At 40.0% G+C, this 26,705-nt stretch overlaps 1 protein-coding gene across 7 annotated transcripts in view; it reads right to left on the reverse strand.

Annotated features, from left to right (window-relative positions):
- Nebl (nebulette) overlaps positions 1-26,705 on the reverse strand; it is a 350,526-nt gene that overhangs the window by 8,289 nt on the left and 315,532 nt on the right. For 5 of the 7 annotated variants that reach the window (XM_026782975.1, XM_026782974.1, XM_026782977.1 and 2 more), the window contains 4 exons: positions 25,442-25,534; positions 23,943-24,035; positions 22,769-22,873; positions 21,760-21,931 (listed from right to left, as the gene is read on the reverse strand). In XM_026782975.1, coding sequence (XP_026638776.1) covers positions 21,760-21,931; positions 22,769-22,873; positions 23,943-24,035; positions 25,442-25,534 — 463 coding nt within the window. Of the gene's footprint in view, positions 1-17,327; positions 17,478-18,507; positions 18,601-21,759; positions 21,932-22,768; positions 22,874-23,942; positions 24,036-25,441; positions 25,535-26,705 lie in introns of all 7 variants that reach the window. The other 2 variants (XM_026782978.1, XM_005354653.3) reach the window with 2 other exon arrangements.

Below are 26,705 nucleotides of genomic sequence, written 5' to 3' on the forward strand. Positions count from 1 at the left end.
TGTGTGTGTGTGTGTGTGTGTGTGTGCGTGTGTGTGCACGCATATGTATGTGTAAAACAATAACAAATATAAAAGAATTATAAGTTTGAGTGGGAGTGTTGTTGAGGACTAGACCAATCTAGAGCTTTCTCAGAGGCCCAGATGAAAAGGCAAAAGGAGCATAGCTCTGCACTCCTGTCCAAGAGTATACATGACAAGTTGTAGTATGGAGCCGGGGCCAGGGCCTTGAAAGAGTTAAGGTTTTTGGTACCTAGGAACCTGACTCCTCCCCCAACAAAAAGGCTGTTGCTATCAGTCCCCAGGTCACTGTGGGATTGGTCAATGACACATGAGAAACCCTGTGATCCCTTTGTGCAATATTGCTTGATTAGTTTCCTGCTGACTCCACCCCATGGCGTGGTAGCTTTCTGCTGACTCTGTCCCTTTCCCCCTGCAGAAGTGTGGAAGATGCTGTGCTTCTTCCTCAGCTTTCAAGTAGGAGTCATCTGTTCATGCAGACCTCTTGATTTCAGCTTTCCCTCTTCTTAATTCTCATCCCTGATCCTCCCCTTCAATTCCTCACAGTTCGGGACCCTTATTCCTGCATGTTTGGGTCAGAGTGGAGCAGGAACACAGAAGGCATTGGAGAGGAATTAAGGGAGGGTTTAAAATGATATAAATTTTGCAACAAATAAAATTTTAAATGGTAAAAGATATCACATATACATTACACTCAGGAACTCACTGCCACTGTGGTTACCTGAACAAGACCTGAACAAGATTTGGCCAGTCCTCATTTTACCATGGATGAAAGGAGATCATGAGGTCTCATCCCTTCACTAGTGGTTGCTTAGGGAACTAGTATCATTTTTCCTTAATGGTATAACACTGATAAGTTGCCCATGCATCAATAAATAACCCCAACCCATGCTCATGTGTCAACCATAATTAAACTTTATGCCCAGTGAGTTACACATACACATGCACACACACATACACGTGCACACACATGTACACACATACACACACACACACACACACACACGAAAATACAAAAGAGACTTGTTGGGAAAGTTTCAATGGGAGAAGGGAGAGAGATGAGAGAGGGCATGGGAACTGAAAATAACTAAAATTATTCATTATATACACATATGAATCTATCAAAGAATAAAACAAAAAAATGGGGAGTTTCATAAGTACCATCCTCTTATGTTAAAATATATCAAAATCATGTTCATTGAATTTTTACCATCTTCACCACTAATTAGGACAATCAGAGGACATAGTTTCTCTGAGCCAAGCATGGTGGTGCATTGTTGTGGGATATTTGCATGCTGTTTGAAGATGCATTTGCTATGATTAATGTAATAAAATGCTCACTAGCCCATAGCTAAGCAGGACGTATAGGAGGAATCAAGGCGTGCATGCAGAAGACACCAGGAGTATGGAGAAGAAACAGGAGGTGCAAGATGGAAGAGAGGAAGCAACACATGATAGAACACAGATTAATAGAAATGGATTGATTTACATAAGAAGAGCTAGTTAGGCATAAGCCTAAGCTATAGCTGAGCTTTGATAATTAATAAGAAGTATTGTGTCATTATTTGTGGTCGGGTGGCCCAAAAAAATCCGACTGCAGTGCTTGCCTGTGACTCTATCACTAAGAAGGCTGAGGCAGAAGCAGAATGAGTTTAGGCTAACCCAAGCTGCACAGATTGTATCTAGGACGCTAGATACATACAAGCAAACAAGACATCATTTATTTCTTGATGAGCTTAGATTTCTGTACACCTAAAATACAGTACAGAAGCTATAAAAAAGAACCACAAACCCATAAAAAAGCATGAATTTGTATGTGAATTTTTCTATATGTCTGTATTTTTCATAAACCACATCAGTTTTAGCAAATGTGTATATATTCATAGCAATATATTATCAACAATAATTTATAAAACAGCAACCAAACAAACTAGTTCCCAAAACATAACCAGCGGCTCTCTTACTGATAGGGATTCCACATGTATCCAACTTTCTTGCAGAAATTTCATCAGGAGATGATTGGAGTTTTTTTCATGACTAGCATCCAAAGAAATACGTCTGTATTTTTAAAGTATCTGTAAGCACACTAGCTATCAGTGAAGGCACTTCACTACTATGGCCTTCATTCTGGTTTGTACAATTATATACTTCATTAGAAAAAGATGTACAATACATGTGCTATTAAAACCATAATAGTCTGCCATTTTAGTTTAATCAGGTTGAGCATATACCTATAAGAGGTTTATTTATTCAAGTCAGTTTTTACAATAAAAGGAATGAACAGATATAATTCTCAGGTGTTGTGAGTTTAATATTTTATAAATGGCAAATGCATTCTAATGGTGCATCAAATCAATTCTTTAAAGAAATTTAATGATTAGCAAATTAAAACCTGCAATACTTTCTCCAGTTGATAATCATATTAAGTTGAATGGAGATTCTTATTTAATAGTTTGTGAGTGAATTTATATTATGATATTATTATAAATTGTACTTAGTATCCAGGTAGGTCATCAAAGAGAGGTTGCCAAGATACCTACTTAGATTGCAATTGCTATAAATTTACTAAACTATGATTAAACCACAAATCCTTCCAGAAAACAGCCCTGGTTAAGATCATCAACCCAATTTTCATACTTAATGTGAAGAGTTGTTAGGGATATTATCAAACTCTACCCATGAGGAAAAAAATAATAAAAATCACTCTAAATATCCAGGCTCCTACTCTTGCTAAGTAGAAGACTTTCCTGTGGGGGCAGAGGAAGCTGAGAGCAATGACTTCCTCCTCAACCCCTGGCAGAAACTCCTCAATCACCGTGTGGCTCACTGCTGTGGCCACCACACAGTAAGTCTCTACAGCAATTCACAATAATTACGACTGTCTGCTAAGTTCCAGGCAGGCCATACAAAGGAATGACAAAACAATTGCCCTCTGTAAACCATGATGGCCCTGGGCAGCCAGCCCTTCAGTCAATTGGGGAGATGGTTCTGGATATGCATATAGGACATGTCCAATTAAATAAACATAAATTAATGATGTAGACTGAAAAAAAAAACCCTAAAAACTTGTTTTCACCATTTAGACAAATAATTTCTTCATTAAATATTATTTGACTCTATTCATAAATGTTAAAGATCATTTAGACATTTCTGTTCATTTACCTGAAAGAAAAAAACTATATGCAAATCCATCACTATACAATTTAATTATAAACTTTAAGTTTTACGCAAGAAGAATACCCATCATAAAATATTTTGGGGAAATATCTCAGGAAAGAACATTAGGGAAAAGCATGCTATCCCCGAGTCTACAGTTCATAGTCTATACGCCACAATTCCAGTTTTGTGCCCATGTCGACTAGGACCACTGCTTCAGAGTGCTCTCTCCTTTTTGGAAAACAAAAACAAAAACAAAAAGTATGCATCCTCATGTATTCAGTTGCTCAGAGCTGCCCTTCAAAGAGAACCAGCAGCTTCTGTTAACACAGTATGGAAATCGAGGCATCCAGTTTAGTTCTGGGTGTGTGGGGGTTACAAACAGGGACAAGAGCTCAGGAAGAGCCACTGCAGGGCAAGTGTGTCCCTCAGCCCTGCCGTTTTCACTATGCCTTTACTGATTATCCTCACCTCTCTCATTACTTAGGAGAAAGTTTCCATGGGGTTGTGAAGCTTTGCTATCTGCCTTATAACTACGGTATTAAAGGAGCTTCTAAATCCTACTAGAACTCCAAAAACATCACTGAAAGCCCAAGGAAAACAACAAAGTGAAAATAAACAACAGTTCTTAAAAAGAGGCATGAGTATCATTCTGTGTTGCTCTTACACTACATGGATGCCTTTCTTGAAACCTAGGAAAATAAACAAAAGAATTAAAGGAGTGGCTTTAAAATTTCAGGTTGATAGCTCGGTGCAAGACCTACACAATGACAGCATTTGCTAACATCTCAATGTGGGTAGGGGAACTCTCACAAGACCTCACCCCTAAATAAAGAGCTAAGGCTATTAATGACTGCCAAGAGAATCAGTCTTCACCAGGGATGAGTCCCCTGATAGGTTAGCCAAACCCAAGTGGTCAGCTCTGAACAATACTTATGAGCAATACTAAACAGATTCAGAAGGGTGTGTGTATGGGTGTGTACACATGTGTGAGCATGTGTATATATGCATATATATGCACACTAACTGGACTCAGAGGGTGTGAGGATGTGAGGGCATGTGAGATTATATATATATACCATTATAACTAAAGAAGAAGAGATCATGAAATTGAGAGGTGGGGAAATCTATGGGAAGAACTGAAGAGAAGAAAGTGTGGGATAGAAACAATGTAAATATAATACTCATGTAAAAAATTTTCAAAAACTAAATGTTTAAAAGAAAAGAACTCGGTGAAATATTACTATTCTTTGTATGAGATTTCTTGCATTCTGTGCATGAGGTCCACACTTGCTATTACAAAAGCAAGATGCTAAGGTTAACTGCAACAAGCAAGGGCAACATATAAAAATAAAAGAAACATGGTGGCCTTTTCTCAGTGTTCATTAAAATGAGAACAGGTGAGTGGTCACATGATGCAGTACTTTACGAACTCAGGGAGACTAAGCTTCAGGAATTTTCATAACATTAATGCTTCAAAACAAAAGTTTTCATTTTCCCAAGGCAACAACAAAACACAGGAGAGTGGACAACTTTATTTTATGTTGGTAAGATTTACCGACCAGAGATGTGGAAGTTGACCAAAGGACCAGTTCACACTCAATTTGGAACATAATACAATATTTGTAAAACCAAAATATTTCTTCCTCTGTGCCATGAAGTTCTTCCACACATCACTGGTCTCAGTAATTTCTAACTAAATGTTATTTTTTAATTTTTAGATTTATTCATGTGTATGAATACTTTGCCTAAACATTTATATATGCACCATTTGTGTGTCCAGTGCCCAGGAAGGTCAGAAATGGGTGTTGGGTTCCCCTGGAACTGGAGTGACAGGTGGTTGTGGCCACCATGTGTGTGCTGGGAATTCAATCCTCTTTAAGAGCAATAGATAAACAAGTGTTATTCCCATGTCCAATAAAACTGAAGGTTTGGAGGTTAAACAGGAAGGCTGGAGGAAGATCTTCTCCTGAGGAGAACACAGGACAGGGCTCAAGACACTAAAGACAAAGCAGAGGTTTTGAAGACCTCTCCTGAGCAAAGGTTAGTAAATGGCGAAAGTCCAATTACTAAACATGAAAAAGGCTTTATTGGCTGTACACATGATGTGAACTGAGAACATAATTCGGGTTTTGTTTTCCCTCAGAGGCTCACTATTTCATAAATCCAGCACAATCAGGAAACCGTCCTTCAGAAATTTTCCAATAATGAGTTCAGGACACAACAGAATGAAATTATTGTCATTATTTCTTTCTCCAACACTTCAGATTTATCAGCTAATGCATGGTGAAGAATTTAATGAGATTGTGTTTTGGTTTGGGTTTCAGAACAATGTATCTCTATATTGACAATGAGAAAGCATTTCTGCGAAGAAAAAAGAATGAAGATGCTGCTTATATGAACGTCTATTCATGAGCTAAGTTCTAAGATCCCTTTTGTTTAGGAGCAAGGTGGCTGAGACAGTGGAACAAATCTTTTTTTATAAAAATTGCCCCTCCAAAATAAATGTAGTCCCACGGAGTGATCATTCTGGTTAAATAACTTTTGATTTGTTACATTTATTCATTTATTTAATGGGTGCATGCCATGGGATGTTTAGAGGTCAGAGGATGACTTATGGAAATCAGTTTTCTCTTTCCACTCTGTGGGACTCGGGAATTTAATTCAGATCATCAGGCCTGGTGGCAAGCACATTTACCCACGGATCAATCTCAGGACATCTCAAATAGCTTTTAAAGATATATTTTTATTGTGTGGCACCTGAGTCCCCATAAACCACAAGTGGAACCTAAATCCACAAAGTTTATGCTCAAACCAACAGTGATATAAATTACATATCTGAGGGTGCCAAGTTCTGGAGACAACTACTTAAGAAACAGATTTTTCACGCAGTAACCCAGGAACTAATAGACGTAAAACAAAAGGACACAATCTAGAATTTAGTTAAAACTATCAAGTTTTGAAGGCATACCCAACCATCAGTGTGGTAGAATAACTGCTCAAACTTGAAGATCATGTACAAATCTGCAGCCTGGGTTGAAGCCACAGTGGACATCTGACCTTCATCTGCTGCACCTGCCTTTCCCTCCCTATGCCTGCTGGGGCTAAAAATCCCACACACAAAACAATGACCACATGCTTCGCTCCCTGTTATGTAAGTCCGGACTCAAATCTGATTATTGTAAAACAAAAAATAATCACAGCAGCTATGACAAGACTTTAAGGTCACTGAGAGTTTGGAAAGTTCAAGGGCACTGAGGTCTGAGGAGCAGAGACGATTCCAGAAATGATGCACTGAAGTTTGAAGAAGAGCAGTCTGTGATTCCTGCTGGAGGAAGATCAGGATGAGAGGGAGAAGAAGGAAGGAGAACACACCTAAGTGCTTATGATGATGAGGCAGGCAGGCTATTCACACTCTAAGGCTGTACTCTGTCTATACTCCATTTATGTCGGGTGTTAGAGTAATGTTGGGGGATAAGCCCCATAAGCAATACGTGTATTGTTAGTGAGATGTTCCCAAACATGGCTAGAAGAAACTGTGGTATCAGTAATCCATTCACTTTGGGGAAATCAAAGTCGGATCTCAGAAAGTGGTATTTCTTCTGAAGCAATGGCTTTTTAAAATTTTCTTTTGGGCCATTTTGGACTCTGACGAGAAGAGATAAAGAATGGAGAAGAAGATGGGGGGAGAGGGAGAGGAAAAGGGAGCGGGAGATAGAGATGGGGAGAGGGGGAGGAAAGGAGAGGAAGGGAGGTAGAGATGGGGAGAGGGGGAGGAAAGGAGAGGAAGGGAGGTAAGGAGAAAGAAAGCACTCTGTTTCTCATTCAGATTGCAACATCATACTATTTTATCCAGGAAAACTATCTGCCTGAAATGTACTTGTACATTTGATAACCTATCCATACTGATTGCATAATGATGTGTTAATCTACTAATTGGGTTTTATATTATAAAGAAACAAAAATTCATTTTCTTATCAATTAATTTCATAACAGAAATTTGGTCTATCGGCCATCAATTCTTCAAAGTTATCTAGACATAAAATAAAAATAACAAAAAATGACTTCACCAGATGTGACAGTGCACACCTAGAATGCCAATACCCACTTCACCAGGTGTGACAATGCACACCTAGAATACCAGCACTCATGTTATTTACCAGGTGTAACAATACACACATAGAACACACTTCACCAGGTGTGACAATGCACACCTAGAATGCCAGCACTCACTTTGTGACAATGCACACCTAGAATGCCAGCACTCATGTTATTTACCAGGTGTAACAATACACACATAGAACACACTTCGTCAGGTGTGACAATGCACACCTAGAATGCCAGCACTCACTTCACCAGGTGTGACAATACACACCTAGAATACCAATACCCACTTCTCCAGGTGTGACAATACACACCTAGAATACCAGCACTTAGGAAACTAACAAAGGAAAATCCTGAGTTACAGGGCAGCAGGAGCTACATAGTCAAAAACACTCTCAAAATTCAAAAGACATAAAACATCCTGACAGATACAAACAAACTTTACAAATTCAGTTTAGAAATAACACCCAAATTCAGTTTGGAAATAGCCATTGAGAGTCTCTAGTTGAAATAATTTTCTTTATAAAAATCTAGTCAGAAAGAAATTCGATTGAAGAGGATGAAACTGGGGTCATAAAGTTGAAATATGGCTGAAAATAGAACTAAGTTTATTTTTAAATGAAGGTAAATATTTCTAGACCAGAAACTTTCTTTTAAGAGCTAAATATTTTTATACCTGACGTCTACAAATATAGAAGTAAAATGACTAACATGAAGAAGGAGACTAACACACCTTTCATCTCACACCCTTATGTGACGAACGTCAGAACCTGTTGACGCTCACTTGTGTGACAGACGCCAAGGTCCAGCTCATAGTGCACATTAGGTCTCTAGCTGCCCTAGCCTTGCATATCCGCTACTTTGTACCCTCTTGTCATCCCCATCTTTGTCTTCCTCTTCCTTCCCAGATTACCATAATGACCACTGCTTTCTTCCCTATTTGCATGTATTTAATCTTTTTTTACTAATAATTCAAACACAAATGAGATCATGTGATATTTTTCACAGTGTCCTGGCCTAGTTTACTTAATGCAATGTCCACTGGCTCCGCCATGTTCTAGAAAACAAAAACACCCCCTTTTAAAGGCTGAATAATAGTTCTTTTGTATTTTATTCTACATTTTCTTTCATGCATCCCTCAAAGAACATTAAGGTTGCTACCTGAGTTGAAAATAAAATGCTGCATTGATCATGGGAATGCTTTATAAGGATCTGATTTCATTTTTAGGGGTATATACCTAGAAAAGAGATTAATAGATTTTATAGTAATTATTTATACTTTCTTGGAAACCTTCAAATTATTTTCTGTAATAGTCTACATGCCCCCCCCCAAGGGTACATCATTTTTTTCCTCTTCCAAAGAATTATTTTATAATACAGTAGACTATCTAATTTTAAAACTGTGCTCATGGATAGAAGATAATAACCTTGAACTAGGCTCTAAAATGTCATTTATAAATTTAAAAACTCCTCAATGAATATCATGAAAAGACTTGGGAACCTCTGGGTAACATTTACATTAAAAGACATTTGGAAATACAGCTTTGTGTTTATTACTTGCATATATTAGAAGCTCAGTAGTAGTAGTATGTCCTTGTATTTGATACTTCTGCTTCAAGTTTAACAGGAAGTGAATTAATGACATTGTCCTGGAAAACTGAAGGATCTTGCTGTCCTCACATTCAGCCTCCTGTCCACCATACTCTCTTCTCACCATACTCCCCATTTTTTAAACATAGGTAAGTGACATTCTCATACCTCCTCTGTCCCCATAGAGTTCATGGCCTCATAACAAACGAGAGCATAATGAGGAAATTCTGATGGGTACTTCTACTTTTGGGGCAGGGCAGATGCCATGAGCAAAATAAAACAATGAGTTCAGAAGTAGTTACATGAAAGCAGAGTATTTATTGCAGAAATTATTCTCTGATTTCTTGGTTATGGAAGGTTTGCTGTCTCAAGATTTGTAATAAACATAACCTCCAATGTTATGTCCCAGTAATCTATCTTAATATTTTTAAAATTATAAATAGTAAGTATTGTCTTCAAATTCAAACAAACTTTAATTAGAGAGTAATAATAATTTCAAGTTTTATCTATTTAACACATGCAGCAAAACTGCTATTTATATTCCAGGTCAAACTTTAAATTGAACATATTTATATATCCAGTGATATTTATTCATTATAAATATACCAGGTGACAATTTTAGGATAGAGATCAAGTAAACAGTAAGAAGACAAAAAGATTATGTCCTAACTGAATTTGGATTCTGGGATAGAAAGTATGCAAATTTGTTACTTAAATGTCAAGAAGTAGGGCTGGAAAGATGGCTCAGTGGTTGAGAGCCCTGGCTATTCTCCCAGAGCGCCCAGAACTGATTCCCAGGACCCACATGGTAGTTTACAACTATCTGCAACTCCAGCCAAAGGGTATCACGCATCCTCTTCTCACCTCCCCTTTTCCGGCCTCCATGGACAACCAGGCAGGCAAGTGGTACACAGACAGAGACACAGATGAAAACATCCATATACACATGGAGTGGATATGGGATGTATGACCAAAGAAGGTCTGCCTGATTGGTTGATTTTAATCGGATGACTAAAGTAAGCAAGAAATAAAATCACTGGAGGAAAGAGTGTTCTAGGCAAGGAGACTAGGAATTGGGAAGGCTAGAGGCAGGAGGATAAGCAAGATGACATGACCAGGAGGGCTGCACGGTCAGAGTAAAAGAGGAAAACAAAGATGAAGTCAGAAGCAAGGCCCAGATCGTGCAGTGCCTTGTGGACTATGGTCTTTCGGTTTTCGTCTGTGAGACCAGGAGCCTTTGGAGTATTTGAAGCAAGAATCTATTGAGATCAAATACAGCTTTTGAAAGGGTATCTCTGACAGTGGAGTGAGCCCAGGGCAGAGCAATATGGCTAAAGGTGGAACTAGAGAGAGCAGGAGCCTAGTTCTATAAGCTCAATGCAATCAGAGAGTGACTCTCAAAGTATAGTAGAAGAAATGAGAAGTATCTCACTGGTGTTATACAGACATAGATTATTTTGAAGATAAAGCCAGCCATCAGGTGAACTAAATGTGAATCTTGGGAGGAAGAAAGTTGGTAACATTGTCTCCAAGGTTTTCCCCAAAGTATTAAATAATCACATCATAGCTGAGCAGGTAAGTACAAAGAGAAAACATGTAGGGTGAGGAGCGAAATCAGAAATGAGATTTTTGTATTCAGATGTGAGATTTAAGATGCCTATTAAACATTCAGTCACTGTTCTCCTGCTAGAGTTTGGGAGTTGTTTGAAAGGAAGGTGTTTGGTTTTCACCACACACCTGCTCTTCAGATAAACAACAATAACATAAAAACAATACAGCTTACAACAAAAATTCACAATGCTCTTTCTGTACCATTTGCTCCTCTATCTAAGAAGCCTTTGGTGGGACTGAGATGCAAAAAAAAAAAAAAAATGTGAACCACACTCTTAGTAAAGCACTAAACCTCAAAGGAGAGCCCAGCAAGTCTGGGTAGCTGCTCCTCCAAATAGCCTATCATCTACAGGCAAACCCAAGAACCAGAGTTACATGCTGCTAGACCCCGTCTCTGCCAAAGAGGCTCTGTGCTGCCCATACTCTAATTGGGCATCTACTAGATTCACAAAGGTCCTGGGCACAGAGGTGCCAAACCAGGTCGTCAGTGTGCTCCCTTATTATCCATGTCAGTGTTTCTGTCTCCAAATCCCCTTATCTATTTTCTACTTGGTCAGTTCTAATCAGAGGCAATGCCTTCCAGAACACCATGTATCTGGTTCACCATCCAGAATATGGTGAGTTCATTGAAGACAATAACTGCATCTTCTCTTTGTGTGTTTCAGTATCTCACCCACATGGAAGAGACTAGATAAGTGGCAATAGGCAGGCAAAAATTACTGTACCACCAAATCTTGAGGGCAACTCTCTTCTTAATTGGTGCAGTGCTTTGTTTACACCTATGGACAAGTGGGTCAGAATTTTAGAAAATACTGAAAGCTCTCTTTAAAATCTACTCTGTTTTAAGCACAAAGACGGTACTGTACATACAGTTTGGCCGGGCTGGGTTAAGCTCCATGAACCTCAGACATTTCCTTTGAGTTAGGGAAGGCAGAAAGGACTGGGGGAAAGTTCAGAGGTTGGAAAGCTGAAAGTCTGTTTTGGAAAGTGCACCTGTTTTTCATTCACCAGCACACCCCTACGCCCTTTGATGCTTGCAGCAAAAGAAGCAGAAACACGGAAAATACCTGAAGCCAAACTGAGCACACGCTCATACCGAGGGCAGCGAAGAATAACTGTGCCAACAGAAGATGGCAAATGAAGGGAAGCCAATGAAATACAAAGCAGTGCCAGGAGGCAGATACACCATGTAGACAAACACAAGATCAAAGGAGACCATAAGGCGGGTGTCCGCCAGATGACATGTGTGTCAGACGAAAAGCAAGCAAAGGACAACACTGGAAGGCAGTGGAGATGATTTCAGCTATTCAAGAATCAAAATAAAATTGGATGAAGTTTAAATAAAATCCTCTGTTATTGAATCAAAATAGCACAACAGAGATATTCAAGGAAAGCCCTTTAGTAACTTAATCCATCGAAGAACAGCCTGGCAAGCAAAGCGAGTTCCAGATAATCACAGAGAATGGAAATATTCAGCAATCAAAGCAAGATGGGCAACTGGCAGGAGAGACGAGCCAACGCAACAAGAAAATAGAAAATTCAGAGAATTCTTTTGGGTTAACAATGAAATCCAAACGCTGCACTGCTCTTTAAGGAAACAAGATGACTGTCTAACCCTTTGTCCTAACCATCAGCATCTCCCCCTCTCTCCGAAGAGGGACCCCAGTAACTGCCCCTCACAGCTGCCTAGCCACCTAGCTTGTAAAGCAGAACAGATGGCTTTGGAACATAAACACATTGTCATAGAGACAAGGAAAAGAGTTCACTGAAATTTATGGCACTTCGCTAAAGAAGCATGAAATATCTCAGAACACTTGTGCCTACACTCTTGTCTGCTGTGCACAGGAAATCAGAGCCAGGGTCAGGACCCAAGGTTCAGAGTCCTGATATACAGCATGGCTTTGTCACCTATGTCCCCTCTACAGCAGGGGATGACTGAATATATAAAAGGACCATTTTCTAGGATATAGCACATTGTAATCATATAAAGATCCTACACGCTCACAATTTAAAGGAATCAAGAAAATCTGGACAAAAAAAAGAGCATTTGAAATACATAAGAACATTTTCCATTTTCTTCATCCTCTAGCAAGTGTTAGAAAATGCACTTCAAATTCTGGGGACAGAGTTTAAACAAAAGCACATGATTGACTGTTGCTGCTAAAAACACTAATTATTTCCACCAAACAGTTGTCATCACCATCAAATCCTGTCTTTCAATCAATCAGCTCCTCCTCACCAGAGCCCAGCACAGCATGCATTTCAAAGGTGAGCCTACATTTCAAAGCCTCTAAGAGGTCAGGAATACTATCTCTTCCTTTCCTCTGCAGGAAAAGGGAGGGGGGATCCCTTTTCTGGGATTCCATTTCTGGGAATGTTCCTACTTCAAGTTGTTTTCAGCTTTACTTCAATGTCATTAAAACATCAAGACATTGAAACAAAAGTGTGAAAGTTCCCTTCCAGGCCTTCTATAAGAGAGTTTATTTTACAAAGATATTCTGTGTGTGCATGAGAATTTATGGAGGTTAGAGATCAATGCAAGGTGTCTTCTTCAGTCACTTTCTACTTTATTTATGTATTTATTGGCTAGATTGATTGCCTAGTGAGCCCACAGGATATTCCAGGCTCTGCTTCCAACCACTAAGATTACAGGCGTGTATCATCATACTAGATTTTGACATGTGTGGTGGGCATCTGAGTTCGGATGCTTCATGCTTATGCAGCAAAAATGTTACCCACTGAGAAATCTCCCCAGCCCTGTGGCCCTTATTTTCTGGGTTCTTTTAGGTTATGGAACCTTTAGGATGCAGGCCTCCCTGCAGAAAGTGGACCACTGGAGGAAAGAGCTTTTGAGAGTTATGGCTTAACCCTGCTTTGTGGTCCAAGCTCTCTGCTTCTTGGTTAACCAAGATGTGAAGAGTCCTCGCCACAAGATTCTGCCACTATGAATACTATTATGCTTTTCCTGCCGTGGTGGGCTGTATAACCTCCTCTACCCTGAGCCACAATAAAACCTACCTCTCTTATATCACGTCTGCCAGCCATTGGCTCAGATATGTTCTCAGAGCAGTGAGAGAGGTAACACAAGCAGCCCCAGGAAAGGCTCTGCATGGCAGACATGATAAGACGTTCTAATGAATGCATCGTGAAGAATGAATAAAGGACAAAAGGGCAAAGTGATTCCAAAGAGGTTGGCTCTGTCTTGAGAAGTTGCGGCTATCACTTAGCAAATTGTAAGCCCAGGAAAACTAAGATTTGAAAGGATATAGGGTAGTGTGATGGCAAACATTATGCCTTAAGTTGAAATTATTGTCCTTAAGATATCTATAAAACAAATATGTCTCTAACTTATAAGCTCCACTTACATATAATATACTCTTTATTAAGGAACACTTCCTAGTTTTCCAGGTAAGCACTGAGGTATGAAGACAGAGTTAAAATGAACAAGTACAGATAATTTCCTGGAACGTTAGGGCTGTTGTTTATGTAAGATAACAAGCCGTGTGTTTTCATCTCTGGAAACAAGCTTGGTTGCCCCAGTTGCATAGGATGTATACTCTAGGTAGGAAGTACATAGACAGGAAATACGTCAGGATGTATGTTTGCCACTGATTGCATGAAGGCAGAAAACACATGGCCTTGTGAGTTTTGCCTTAGTAAACCCCTGACTAATGTAATTCAGGGCCATAATCTAAGTACAAGTCTCCAGTATGGACCTGGCCAGTATACATGTTCCTGGCTGTTATTTAATAAAATATCTTATTTATTCAAATTTACTCTTAGTCAGACTAGCAAAACTCTAAATGACCTCAGACCCAAAACCATATCTGGTAGTTGGGGGTAGTTTTGAACACACGAAGTGTGTATGTCACTATTCACTTGAACACAGGCAAGGTGGATCTCACTGACTATGCTTTGCTTCACCTAAAATGAAGGAAATCAAGGACATATTCTTATGCATATTTAAGACTTCTCCAAGGAGCATAGTTACCTTTTATTGTTGAATCTCCTGAGTTGATATCATCAAACTTTTACTACATTTTAACTTCTACTTCACACCTCTATGCCTACCTGGAAAACTAGGCATAGTGTCCCTAAATCAAGAGTATATTATCCTTGTAAGAGGTGCCTATAAACAGCAGAAACTTACAAATACCTCAAAAGAGTCCATTTGACATCACAGGCCTTCTTCAATCCAGTGAGCCTTCACTGCCTGTCAAAAATGCACCTCCTGCCACCTTGCTCAGAGTAGAAAATCCCTTCATTTTAAATAACGTTTCTGGTCTGGTCAAGTGTCTACCTAGCAGGCAGGAAGCCCAAGATCCCATCCTGACACTAATCACTCACTAAGAAGAGAATCAAATAAGTAAGTGGAAAGTGTGAACATGTATGTATATGTGCATGCATGTCCTCATGTGTGCATGTGTGCATGCATGTCCTCATGTGTTTGGATGAATGTGTGCATGGAAGGACAAAGTTAACAACTGTAGTCTTCCTCAATTACTCTTCACCTGAACCCAGAACTTACCAATATAGTCTAGATAGCCATGCTGCTCCAAAGATTCCCTGTCCCTGCCTTCTTAGGATGAAATCATGAATGGCCACCATACCCACTGGGCACTAGTGTGGTTTCTGGGGAACCAAACTATACTCATACTTTGCATGGCAAATAGTTTGTCCACAGAACTCTCTCCAGACCATCAAAACATATTTTTAAACTTCTTCCAAAATAAGCAAGATGGCACCTGCCTACAATCTCAATGAACAGGAGGAGGAGGCAGCTCTAGTCTTTGAAATCTAACAACAGCAAAAGAATATTTGTTGGTACTTTTTCTCAACAGAGACATCATCTCATTCAGTTCAACTTCAAATAGGAGTTGATTCTCTTTTCTAAATAGTTTGAAAAAGACACAACAGTGATTTGAAAGGCAAGAGGAGATTGAGCACAGCTAACAGCAGTGGGTTTTACAGCCTTGGGAGAGAAAAAGTAGTGACCCAGGCTAACCCGGGCATCGTTACTGTAGATGGGAGCCGAGGCTCCTGGAGTAAGCAGTTCTGATTTTCTGTGTCAATGTGGAGTCAACCAAGGCCATATGTAGACTTGGGAGGGGGCTTCGGAATACTGCACCCGTGCACTCTCTGAATTTTAACAGTCTAGGTGATACTTCTATTTGAACGAGCCAATGTCATGGCCTCACAGTGCTCTGCTCAGTCAGAACCACTTTCCTTCCTTCAGGAAGTCTTTTCTAACATCAAGGCTAAACGAAATTGCCTATCAACTCTCCTTTCAGCCCTGTCCCATCTGCACATATCTGCTTATAGTTATGTAGTAGCATTTTTGTGCCTGTTTAATATCAGGGTCCCCCACTAAAGGCTATGCCCCCCTCCGCAGTAGATTCCTGTCTCTTTTGCTCACCATGGGATGCATTACAGATCCAAGTTCTTGGCCGGTGCAGATGTATGTTTGATGAGTGATTGCTGTGTTGTTGTGCACACATGAAATATAAGAGTCACCACTGAAGCAAACACTCTGGGTGATGCTAAGTGTCACTGACCACACTACTTCTTACATTTGCTTTGTGTGTTTATCTCATCAAGCATCAGTGGTAGTGTGTGCATCCGGAACTTTAAAAGGCACTGAAGGAAGAGTCTGTATCTCCCACTCAAAAAGAAGAAAAATCATTGAAGTAGTTACAGAAGCCTTCATGAATAAGCCAGACCCTGAAGAAAGCAAGCAACCAGCTTTTTGTCTACAATAAAGCAAAATTCATTCGTAATTTTTTCTTTGGAGCTGCATAAAAGGGGCCTGAGAATAATCTTAAAGGTACTACAATCTAAACATTCAGAAGCTTGAGATAGGAGGACCACAAGATTGAGGCCTGTCTGAGTTTATATGTAGCAAGATTCTGTCTTGGAAAAAGGTTGAATAAAAGGAACTCCTCCATCTCCAACAAATCCTCTAGCAATCTCAAGCCAGGCTATGTTTAGAATTCAAGTATAAAGAGTATGATTGATTTTATGTTCATAATGTGTTATTGTGGTGAATACAGACAATGACTTGAAAACAGGAGCTGTCCGCAGAAATGATGTTTACTTCCCCTAGGTACTCAGCTACTTAACTTTACACTCCTACCTAGAAACTTCAGCAGTCTGATCTTTGACAAGACAACTCAGTATTTGAGCTGTCTCCTTGCCTTCCCAATGCATTGAGTCTTGTTATTAATAACAGCTTTATCAGCCACAGCCACCACGTAACATCCTAATGGAAGGCACTTTAAGTTCTATAAGCAATCCATTAGCTTTGATACAGAAAAGAAAAACCACATGAAAAGGAGAGGAATTCACAATAAAGTGATGATTATTACCAACAACAATATTTTTCTACTTAAAAAAAGAAATCTTACATCCCAAGTATTACATGCCATTTCTTTTTGACAAGCTGTAACTCAATAAATATATATCAGTATTAAAACACACACCATTTTATAGCAATCTCTTAACCACTCAAGTGTTACTGTAAGATTGATTTTCTCCCCCTAATGAAAGCCATACAGAAACTACACAGAGCTCTGGTGTCTACTAAGACTGTGCATATCCATGACATACACACCAGTCATGCACTCCGTAGCAAATCCCCCAGGACCCTTTGTTGTTATGGATCATTGTATAGACAACAGTGAAGCATGCCAAACTACAAATTAGTAGTTTTACGTAAAAGATTCTTATCTTTCCAAACTTCAAATTAAAATTCCATGTACACTCAAGCTGTGCAAAGGTGAAAGTGTGTACAAGACACTCTGGTGCACACCGGAGAGGTGAGTTAGTTTTAAATGACTGTGGTTTGATACCTCCTTCGTCTGATGGCCTGGTTACCTCACTGCAGCAGGAAAAGCTAGGAAAGAGCTCAGAGATCTCCGACTTGTCATCTCCCAGACCTGTACCAAAAGTGCTGCTGGACTGGGAACGAGACAGGTGTCTCCGGTACTGACTCGCCTTTTCTACATCAGAGGGAGAATATTCGACACTTGAGTGCGTGACTTAGACAACAAACAGAGCATAACGGGGAAGCAAGACAGTTCCTGATTAAATAATAATCCCGAAGTTCTGCTATTCTAAGGTTCTGGCGACCCACCCCAGACTTAGCATGGACTGCACCACATACATACAGGACCTACAAGACATTTCTTCTCATTTAGTCTGTAGGGTTTGTTTGTTTGTTTTTTAAGAGACATAAGGGATAGGAGACAGACAATCACTAAGCAAACACTAGAAAAGTAAAAAGAAAATATTCTTGGAGAGTGAACATCTGCTTTAAATACTTGCTTTCAAGTAGCCCTGAGTACAAGGTATTTGTATCTTGTTTCTTTTGAGACTGTGAAATTAGATAGTAATTTTCAAACCATATTTGCTTAATGTGGCTTAAAAGTCTAAATGTTTGGTAACTATACCAAATCATTCATTTTTTTTCCCTTTTAGTGATAGACATGTCACCCAAGCTCACAATCAAATAAGCCTCCATGAGGGGAAAGGCATGTATAGAAATTCAGAGAGAAAAGCAAAACTCCTGAAAGTTTAATTGGAAAGCTTGCATGATGCTGTAGAGAAACTTTCCTGTTGTTGTATATATAAGTTTTGAATCTTGACTCTAAAATACTATAATACTGTATTTCATGAAACAAATCTCCCTTCTGTCCCCGAAGCTCTTTGCAATCCAAATAACCAGGCCCGCAGTCCCAGAAAGCCGATAGAATCCCATTTACCAATGAAAGGCAAATGAAAGTATGCTCTAGACACCATTTTAAAGGAATCTAGGACAAACTAATGTAGGATTTATTTCCAAGTTCCTTTTATAAGTTTTGTTTTCATAAATAACTAATGTTATTCTAAAGTGACATAGAACATTTCTAGCATTTTCTGAATTCTCAGCTTTCAATTTCCATGGTATGTTTGCCACAGTGAAAGTCTATAATGCGTCATCATTAACTTTCCAACAAAACCTAGGGAAAGAGAGAGGAACTCAAACAATACCAGAGAGCATATGGAGACTTCTAGACTGAATATTGTCCTCCAGGGGGTCAAGGTCGAAGATGGAGCCAGGATCTGTGCGCCATACTTTGAGGTCTTTCACCAAAAGGAAGAAACCAAGAGATGAAGAGGGAGCTTTGAAAAGTCAGCAAGGGAAACAGTCAAGCAAAGGCAACATGTTAAAAGTGGCCCAGGGCACTTCAGAGCCAGAGAAATGGGGGGAGCAGTCGTCCTCACTTTCATCGGATGTGAGCAGCCAGGTTTCTTCACTGCCCAGCATGAGAGTCTCCATGAAGCACCTATGACTCAGCCCAAGGTACGTTCACACATGGCTGCTGCGTTCAGTTCTATAGCATCCCCAACCCCAGCACTCCTGTGCTTCACCCAAGGACAGATAGCATCTGCTCAAGTTCCTGCCTGAGGACACCTGAGTAGTCATGGGAAATGACAGAAATGCTTTTGTTTAAAACTGTCCTCTCCCTGTAACAGGAAAAAATGCTGGAAATGTAGACAAGTGGCAGGTTCAGTTTTCATTCCAAGACTGGTGGGGTCTATGGGAACAAATAAAGCCATAGAGGACACATTTATCCCAATTCCGTAGAAAGGATTCCAACAAGGAACCATGAGGGATGAGGCATGAAGGCATGCCCAAACGTGCTTTCTGCCCTCAATGAATCATAGATTAGTTACTTCTGTATTCAGTTACCACACTGCCACCATAGTTTATGTCTGGAGTATCCCCACAAAGGTCCATGTATTGAAGACACCTTCACTAGCTTGTGACATTTTTCAAAGTTGTAGAAACTTCAAGAGGTTATCCCTGGTAACAGGAAGTTAGGTAACTGGGGCGTTCCTTTTTAGACCACCTTAAGACAAGCCCACCCAACTCTCCATTGTTTTCCAGTGGCTGCCTTTCTCTGTTGCACACTCTGACTGTCCTGAACTATACTCCCACAAGACCCAAAGCCAGAGAGCCAAGACAATGGGCTCAAACCTCATGCTGTCAGACAAATGAACACAATTCCTCTTTAAGTTGATTTCTCAAATATTTTGTCACAATGACAGACATCTGACTAACAAACACAGCAGCCAAAGTGCCCATCTTTTATTGTAGCTACAGGCAAAACTCAAGTTTATTTATTTTTTTTTTTGAGACAGGGTTTCTCTGCGGCTTTGGAGCCTGTCCTGAAACTAGCTCTGTAGACCAGGCTGGTCTCGAACTCACAGAGATCCTCCTGCCTCTGCCTCCCAAGTGCTGGGATTAAAGGCGTGCGCCACCATCGCCCTGCTAAAACTCAAGTTTAATAATTTCTGAATATATTTGTTGTCACAGTGCTTGGACCTAAGAGGGCTGTGCAGTGATACAAAACTGGGGAATAAATACCCAATTATGGAAGAAGTGGGGGAGCTTAAGATAGCATAATCAGAGAACTAAAAGCAAAGACTTTCTTCTCAATGATATACTGTGAATATATGCCAAGGACTATTCTCTGTTGTGACCGAACTCACATCTACTACTCTAGGCACTGCTGTTGTCATCATTTCATAGGTAAGGAACCAGAGACTAGAAAGGATTTAGTAGCCCCGCCAAGTTCATCCAGCTAGTAAACAGCAGCAGCAGAACTCTACAACAAAAATAGGAGCAGCATCAACGGTCTTGGTCTGCACTCATCAGCAAATCTATGTACTTGTATTTCCATTCATGATGTAGACGCTGGCTCACTGGACATTTAGTGTTGGTTAAATGTATTTTGTTTTATGATCTTATAAGCAAGCCTTCGTGGACACTGATTTTTCCCCATAAGAAAAAAGAAACTGACTCCTAGGTTGTCCATTGAATAAATAATTTTAGTTGTAAATCTATATTTTAAAAAATAGTGATAAGTGCTATTGAAAATACTATAAATACTAACTGAGAGCCCTGTCTAGACAGTTTCATCACTTTTAGCAATGATTTCACCATCATTCCTAGTCTCTCGTCTTTGTAGGACCCCAGGGTGAGATGAATCACGCCACTCTGTCTTATGAGTTATTAGCACAAATCAATGAAACTCTACTTCTGCATCACTTGTACTGAAAACATCACAATTCATCCATCCATCTTACTATGACCCAGTAAGTAATCAACCTGGGGAAATGAGTGAAGCTATCAACAGCCTACAAATAGGCCTGGAGTATTTCTTTGGAAAATACTCTACTTCCTGTTGGTGAGGATCCTAGTCACTCGGGGCTCTGATGTTAGTTTAGCACTCTCGCTTTAGAGTAAATGTTACTTCGTGAAATGTGTGCTTCCCCACCCAACCCACCCTCCACGCCCTGTCACCACTCTGACTCTGCAGCAGAAGCCCTTCCCTTGAAGAGGAAGGTACTCTAACAGTGAGGTTACTGAGAGCTATATACCGTGGTCGCCAAAACCTCTCTGACTGGGATGGCAACTTGTATGGTCAACTTGACAGAATCTAAAGCCTCTGTGGAGACACATCCCTGGACACACCCAGGATGGATTATCATGACTGAGGTAACTAAGGTGGGGAGACCCATCCTAAATGCAGGTGTGCCATTCTATGTGTCGCGGCCCTGGAGTGAATGAAAGGAAGAAAGTGAGCTGAGCTTGTGTGTTCAGCCCTCGCTGCTTCTGAGGCACGGATGCAATGTGACCAACTGCCTCCAGCTGCTCCTGCCACAACTTCATGATCTATGCTGAGACTTCATGGCTTTCCTTTCCAGCCTGCTTCTACATCAGCTTGATTCCTGCTGATAGCTCAAGCCACATTCCCTAGGATGTCCCTAGACTGATTGTAAGAAAAAGACACAATGAAGAAAGGGCTCCTCTCTAAACAACCAGGCTTTCAGGTGGCCCCCAAATATCTTAGCTCAGAAACTCAGTTCAAAAATACAAGTGATCTGTGTGACAGAATACCATCAGATTCTGTTTAACGACAAAAGAGCCTAAATGGGAAATAACTCTTCTGTCTCCCATGGGCACAATGTCTATGGTGTAACACTTTCACCCAGCAAGCACACAAGCTCCAGGAAGCAGAATGTTCAACCATTATAATCACTGCTCTCAGGGATGCTGCTGATGCTGTGTAGGATGTTACACAGAACTCTCGGAAATAAAAAGTACCAGCAATATTGAAATCCCTGGGTCCCTTTCAGCATGATGCCAGGACAATCTACCTGTGATCTATTTGGAATTTCCCAAAACCTGTCAGTCTTTTGTCCTGCATACCTGTGAGAAGACCACACACTTACCCACAATGATCCCAGGTCTCCGATCCATCTCCACAACATGAGGCTGGACCCCTTTATAGGCAGCATCGCTCACAACCTGGGTGTTCTTCCTCGCCCGCTCCATCACAGGGTCATCCACAATGGGAGTGAAGCCTCGCCCCTTTGTCTTCTCAAAATCTTCATGATATTTGACCTGAAAAAGAAAAAAAAAGTATTATTAATTCAAACTGAAATTCCTCATTGTCTCACAAAATTTTTGCACAAATACCCCAAAAACAATGTCAGAAACCAAACACCGATAATTTTATATTTTTAAACACTATAAATAGCATCTTCTTTAAATGATATGGAAACCTATATATCAGTAAGCTATAAAAGACAATTACTTAAAAACACTAGTTATTGCATAAAACACACAGTTTGACTACGAATTGCTTTCCTTTCTTTCACCTGCAATATGCAATAGTGATTAGTCATTGGAGCACAATTCTTCAAGGCGACAGTGCTACTTAAAATTAGATTAAGAAATATATTCTGTGGAATTTCATATATACTTATAAAAAATTATATATTATAAAACATACATTCTTTTCATGTTCTGAAAATCAAAGAGGGCAATAATTGTTAAGATTAGCTTAAGCTAAACACTTTAAATGGATAAACTTAATGGTAAAAAATTGATACAACACTGCTTTTGAAACACACTCAAAAATATCCTTTATAATATGCAAATATAACAAAATAAGTCTTAAATAAAAAAAAGGCTAGATAAATGTCATTTATACATGTACTTATAATTATCAAGTTAGAAATAAAAACACACCAAAAATCTTCGAGGGGAAATTATTTTATTAGAGTGAATATTTTCATTACATTTCAGTGTGGTTATAACACCCTGCCCCAAGGGCTCATTCCCATGCCAATGTGTTGTTAGTTGTCCAGATTAATAGTGAACTATGCCATCCAAACACAGGTCTTGTCATTCCTTAGTATGTTTTAGTCATGGAGACAATGATCTGTCGCATCCTACCATGGAAGCATGGTTTTGTGCTTCTTTAACATGTCTCAAAGCAGGTGTATCTAAGATCAGACATGGTCTGCCTTTCATTTGCCTGTGGTCCTGCGTGTATTTCACCTGCAAAGGAAACAGCAGACATTCATATAACTGGATAACTATAATCTAAACGCTGCATAACATTTTGAAGCTTTTCAAATGGGTGAGTCATGTGCAACCTACTCAGAATTATTTCCCAGGTAGCTTTTCTTTCGGTGGATTACATTTTGTTCCAGAATAGTCACCTAAAATTACACTCTTGATGATTCCCCTTAAAGTATTGTACAAAGAACCTTAGTCTGTCAAGAGCAAGCAAACACGTGTGCCCAACAGTCAGGAAATGGCCACAGCGGACCTGCTCAGCACATTTAAACGGGGCAGATAAAACATGAAGCAGAGCCCAGTCGTATTTTCTGTTGCTAAGCAGTGTTCTACTCTAAGAGTGCTGAGGGGAGTATATGAGATGTCTTCCGATTTCTTTGTTTTCTTCTGAGCAGTTAGAGCTTAAAGACAATTGATGCTGAATACGCCCAGTCTCTCTGGACAGGAATGCTATGAGAGAGCTGTCAACTATGAATCCCATATGCTGACCCCCCCAGGCACGAAAATCTGCCGGGTGTGCTGGGCTCAGGGCTCAGAACTGTGGGTGTTTCCGGGATTCCTGCCGTGGAGCCCTGGAGCCCTACAAGTCACTAAAGCGATGCACACTCACCGTGAACCGTTTTCCTGACTTAGTTTTAGTGATATTAACTGCACTAACCCTTTTATCTTCTGAATTCTTATTTTGAATTACTCATTTTTACATGTTTTTTGCAGAAAGCATTTAATAACTCATGTTCAGTGAAGTACATTAGTAAAATAACAATTTTTTAATTTATATATTAAGACTTGGTCAGTTTCAAAGATATTGAATAAAATAACATGATTCTTAGCCTAAATAAACTATCGATGTAGCTATCAGTCATATCTAGGGATATTAACAAGGGATTGCACAATAACGTAAATGTATATAGTGAGAGCTTTGGGGATTCATCTGCGATAGTATATGTGTTTATTGGAAATAGATTTTATTCATAAGACAATAAGCAACACAAGTAAATTGTAAAGGATACATCCTCTGCAATGGCCCAAAATGGATTAAACCACTTGCCGAGCTAATATTTTCTTGATTCTTCTTCACTCTTTCCATTTCAGGAGTTATGCTTAAAGCCGTGGCCCTTCCCAGTTGACCTTTATAATAAACCTACCATTTCAGAGAAGGAAAATAGAAGATTGTGAATCAGTTCATCAAAAAAGGAATCACGTCATATTTAATTCTAAAGGACTAGCCAAGGTCTGGAACTCATTAAGACAAAGGAGAGAGGGAGGAGCGGGAGGGGGAGGGGACTTAAAATGCTTTCATCTTCAAGCTTCCATTTCATTTTGGCCCAGCAGCGGACCTCTTCTCAATCAGTGTGGCTAGGCTCGCATATATCACCAGCGAGCCTGGAGTGAGCCTTTAATCCCAGATGGGCATGAGAAGAAATGCTTTGTGGACATGACGAGTCTTGTTTGAATAGAATGGACTCGCATAGCTGTGCTTTCTCAGAAATTAAATTCAGCGGAGCCTTGAAAGGATGTACTTCACAGGTGACCATGGCAAGTCATGGAAAGACATCATGCCTGTCTCCATGTCATTCCTCCTTTTCACTAACCACATCCCTTCTTCAGAATAATAGTCATATCAAGTATGACTGGGAAGAAATAAACATTTACTCCTCCAAAAGATAGCTCTTAGGAAAAGAATCAAATGATAACCTGCCTTTGACTCATAAACTGGTCATGGTTTGAGGCATAAAAGACTTCTTTGAAGATTAATAGATTTCTAAATTTCCTCTTCCAAGGAGCCCACTCTGTATGTTAATGAGATCCTCAAAGGATGCTCTCAGTGAACTGTGGGTGGGTTATATAAACAGAGGGATCTAGAGTACTCCACGAGTCTAACTAAAAGAATGCTGCCTTGGGCCAAGTACCTATTAACTGCTCCATTTCACATGCTATAGCCAGTCAACCACACAAACTTCACCATTTTCCCCCAGAAACATGGCAATGATCATCATGGGTGAGAGAAAGGGAGGGGCCTGACAAACAAGAACTCAGGCAGGTAGGAACTCTGCAGTCAGAGCACACTAGACTGCAGGACCAGGATGCCAGAAACTACCCCAGTCTTTGCAGCAACCACAGCAATCACCAGCATGAAAGTAAAAGGAGGATTATATGCCACAAACTACAGGACAGTCATCACAATACAGCACTGCACACAACAGCCCCTACCACCTGACACCGTCCCCTGAAGAAGCTGCCTGTCAGCTGAGACTAGCAACTCTTTAATACAGTGGTTCTCAACCTTCCTAAAGCAGCAACCCTTGGATATAGCTTCTCATGCCATGGAAACCCCCAAACCTTACATTTTTTTCTTTGTTCTTCCTTACTTTTGTTTTTGTTTTTTTTTTGACCCTTATTTTAATTGGTTGTTTTGCGGGTTTTTTGTTTTGGGGGGGGGTCATGACCCACAGGTTGAGAACCTGTGCTCTAATACAGTTCCTTCATCTGCATATCGACACATTTGATATCATTAAATACAAACGATAAATACTGAGATGTTCCCACATTGCTGATATTCTTCTGGTTTTCTTTCACTCTCTTCAGCTCTGGAAGATCCGAAATGGAAGTTGGCTGTTTTAGCTCTCCTTTGTATTTGACCTATAGAGGAGATATAAGAATTAAAATAAATAGTATAAAGAGCTCTAAGTGACAACCACAAGGGTTGGGACTCAAGTCCGCTCTTGCTTTTAACATAGTGACCTCCTATTGACTGAACTCAACTGATCAAGAAGAGCTGAATACGCTGCTTAGAAGGGGATCTTCAATAAGCAGCCTGTTTCATGCCACAGCTAGCTACAAACTTTACAAAGAAAAACAATGGAGATAAGGGAACACCCTTAAAAAGAAACATCAGAATGGCGCCACGACAATAAACCAGGATGAAGGCCCCATGGCAGGCTGGGAAAGTGCTTTGGACTGCTTTTGGCCTCCTAGTTCCCACCATTAAAACGTCCCTGACTTCTTCCTCTACCTTCAGAGGTTTAAAGATACACAATGTTGACTTTTACTTTCCTCCTCCACCTGAGAGAACTTAACTCTTACATTTGAAAGTCTTTCAAAATACCAGTTTTGCAAGAAAGAGGCTATTCTCACTATTGAGGAAAGTTCCCAATAAAAGGTTGACAAAAGGTAAAAGGTAATTACTTGGGGTTACCCTACAGAGATTTCTAAACTCCAGGAGGCCTAAGTTCAAGTCCCAGCTCTGCCCTTACTTGCCACAGATCTTTGGCATGGTCTCTGATCCTCAAAATTCAGTTTTCCACATCCACCCGTCAAACAAATTAATAATGCTGAGCTCAGATATTCACATGTAATATTAAAATAGAGCAGAGGTCCCCCTCGGTTAACTAGGACAACATTATTGCAATGAATTATTAAATGACTGGCTGGTGTCTCCCATTTCATTTATGAGGTGCCTTGTGTTGGCACTGCATGGTAAGGGCCCATCAAGCCAAGTCTTCTCTTGTCCTATCTCTAATATTGTTTCCCCCTCCTCTCTACTTCCCAGCTTCTTACCTAGATGCAATTTTAGAGATTTAGGAGTAAACTAAAGGGTTCATGGGGAAAAGATGTGGCTCTTATGGCTCCTCGTGTCCCAGCAACCAGGACAAAGCCCTCTTGAGTAAGAAAGCAGGATGCAGACTTCCTGACTCACACAAGAGTCATACTCTATGCCCTCCAATGTGCCACTGTGTGAAAGCATGCCCAAATGCACATGCTTTTGTCCACTGGTTCACAGAGCGTCTTTTTGAAAAAGAAAAATACATCC

The sequence above is a fragment of the Microtus ochrogaster genome, chromosome 16, assembly GCF_000317375.1.
Source record: "Microtus ochrogaster isolate Prairie Vole_2 chromosome 16, MicOch1.0, whole genome shotgun sequence".
Classification (NCBI taxonomy): Eukaryota; Metazoa; Chordata; class Mammalia; order Rodentia; family Cricetidae; genus Microtus; species Microtus ochrogaster.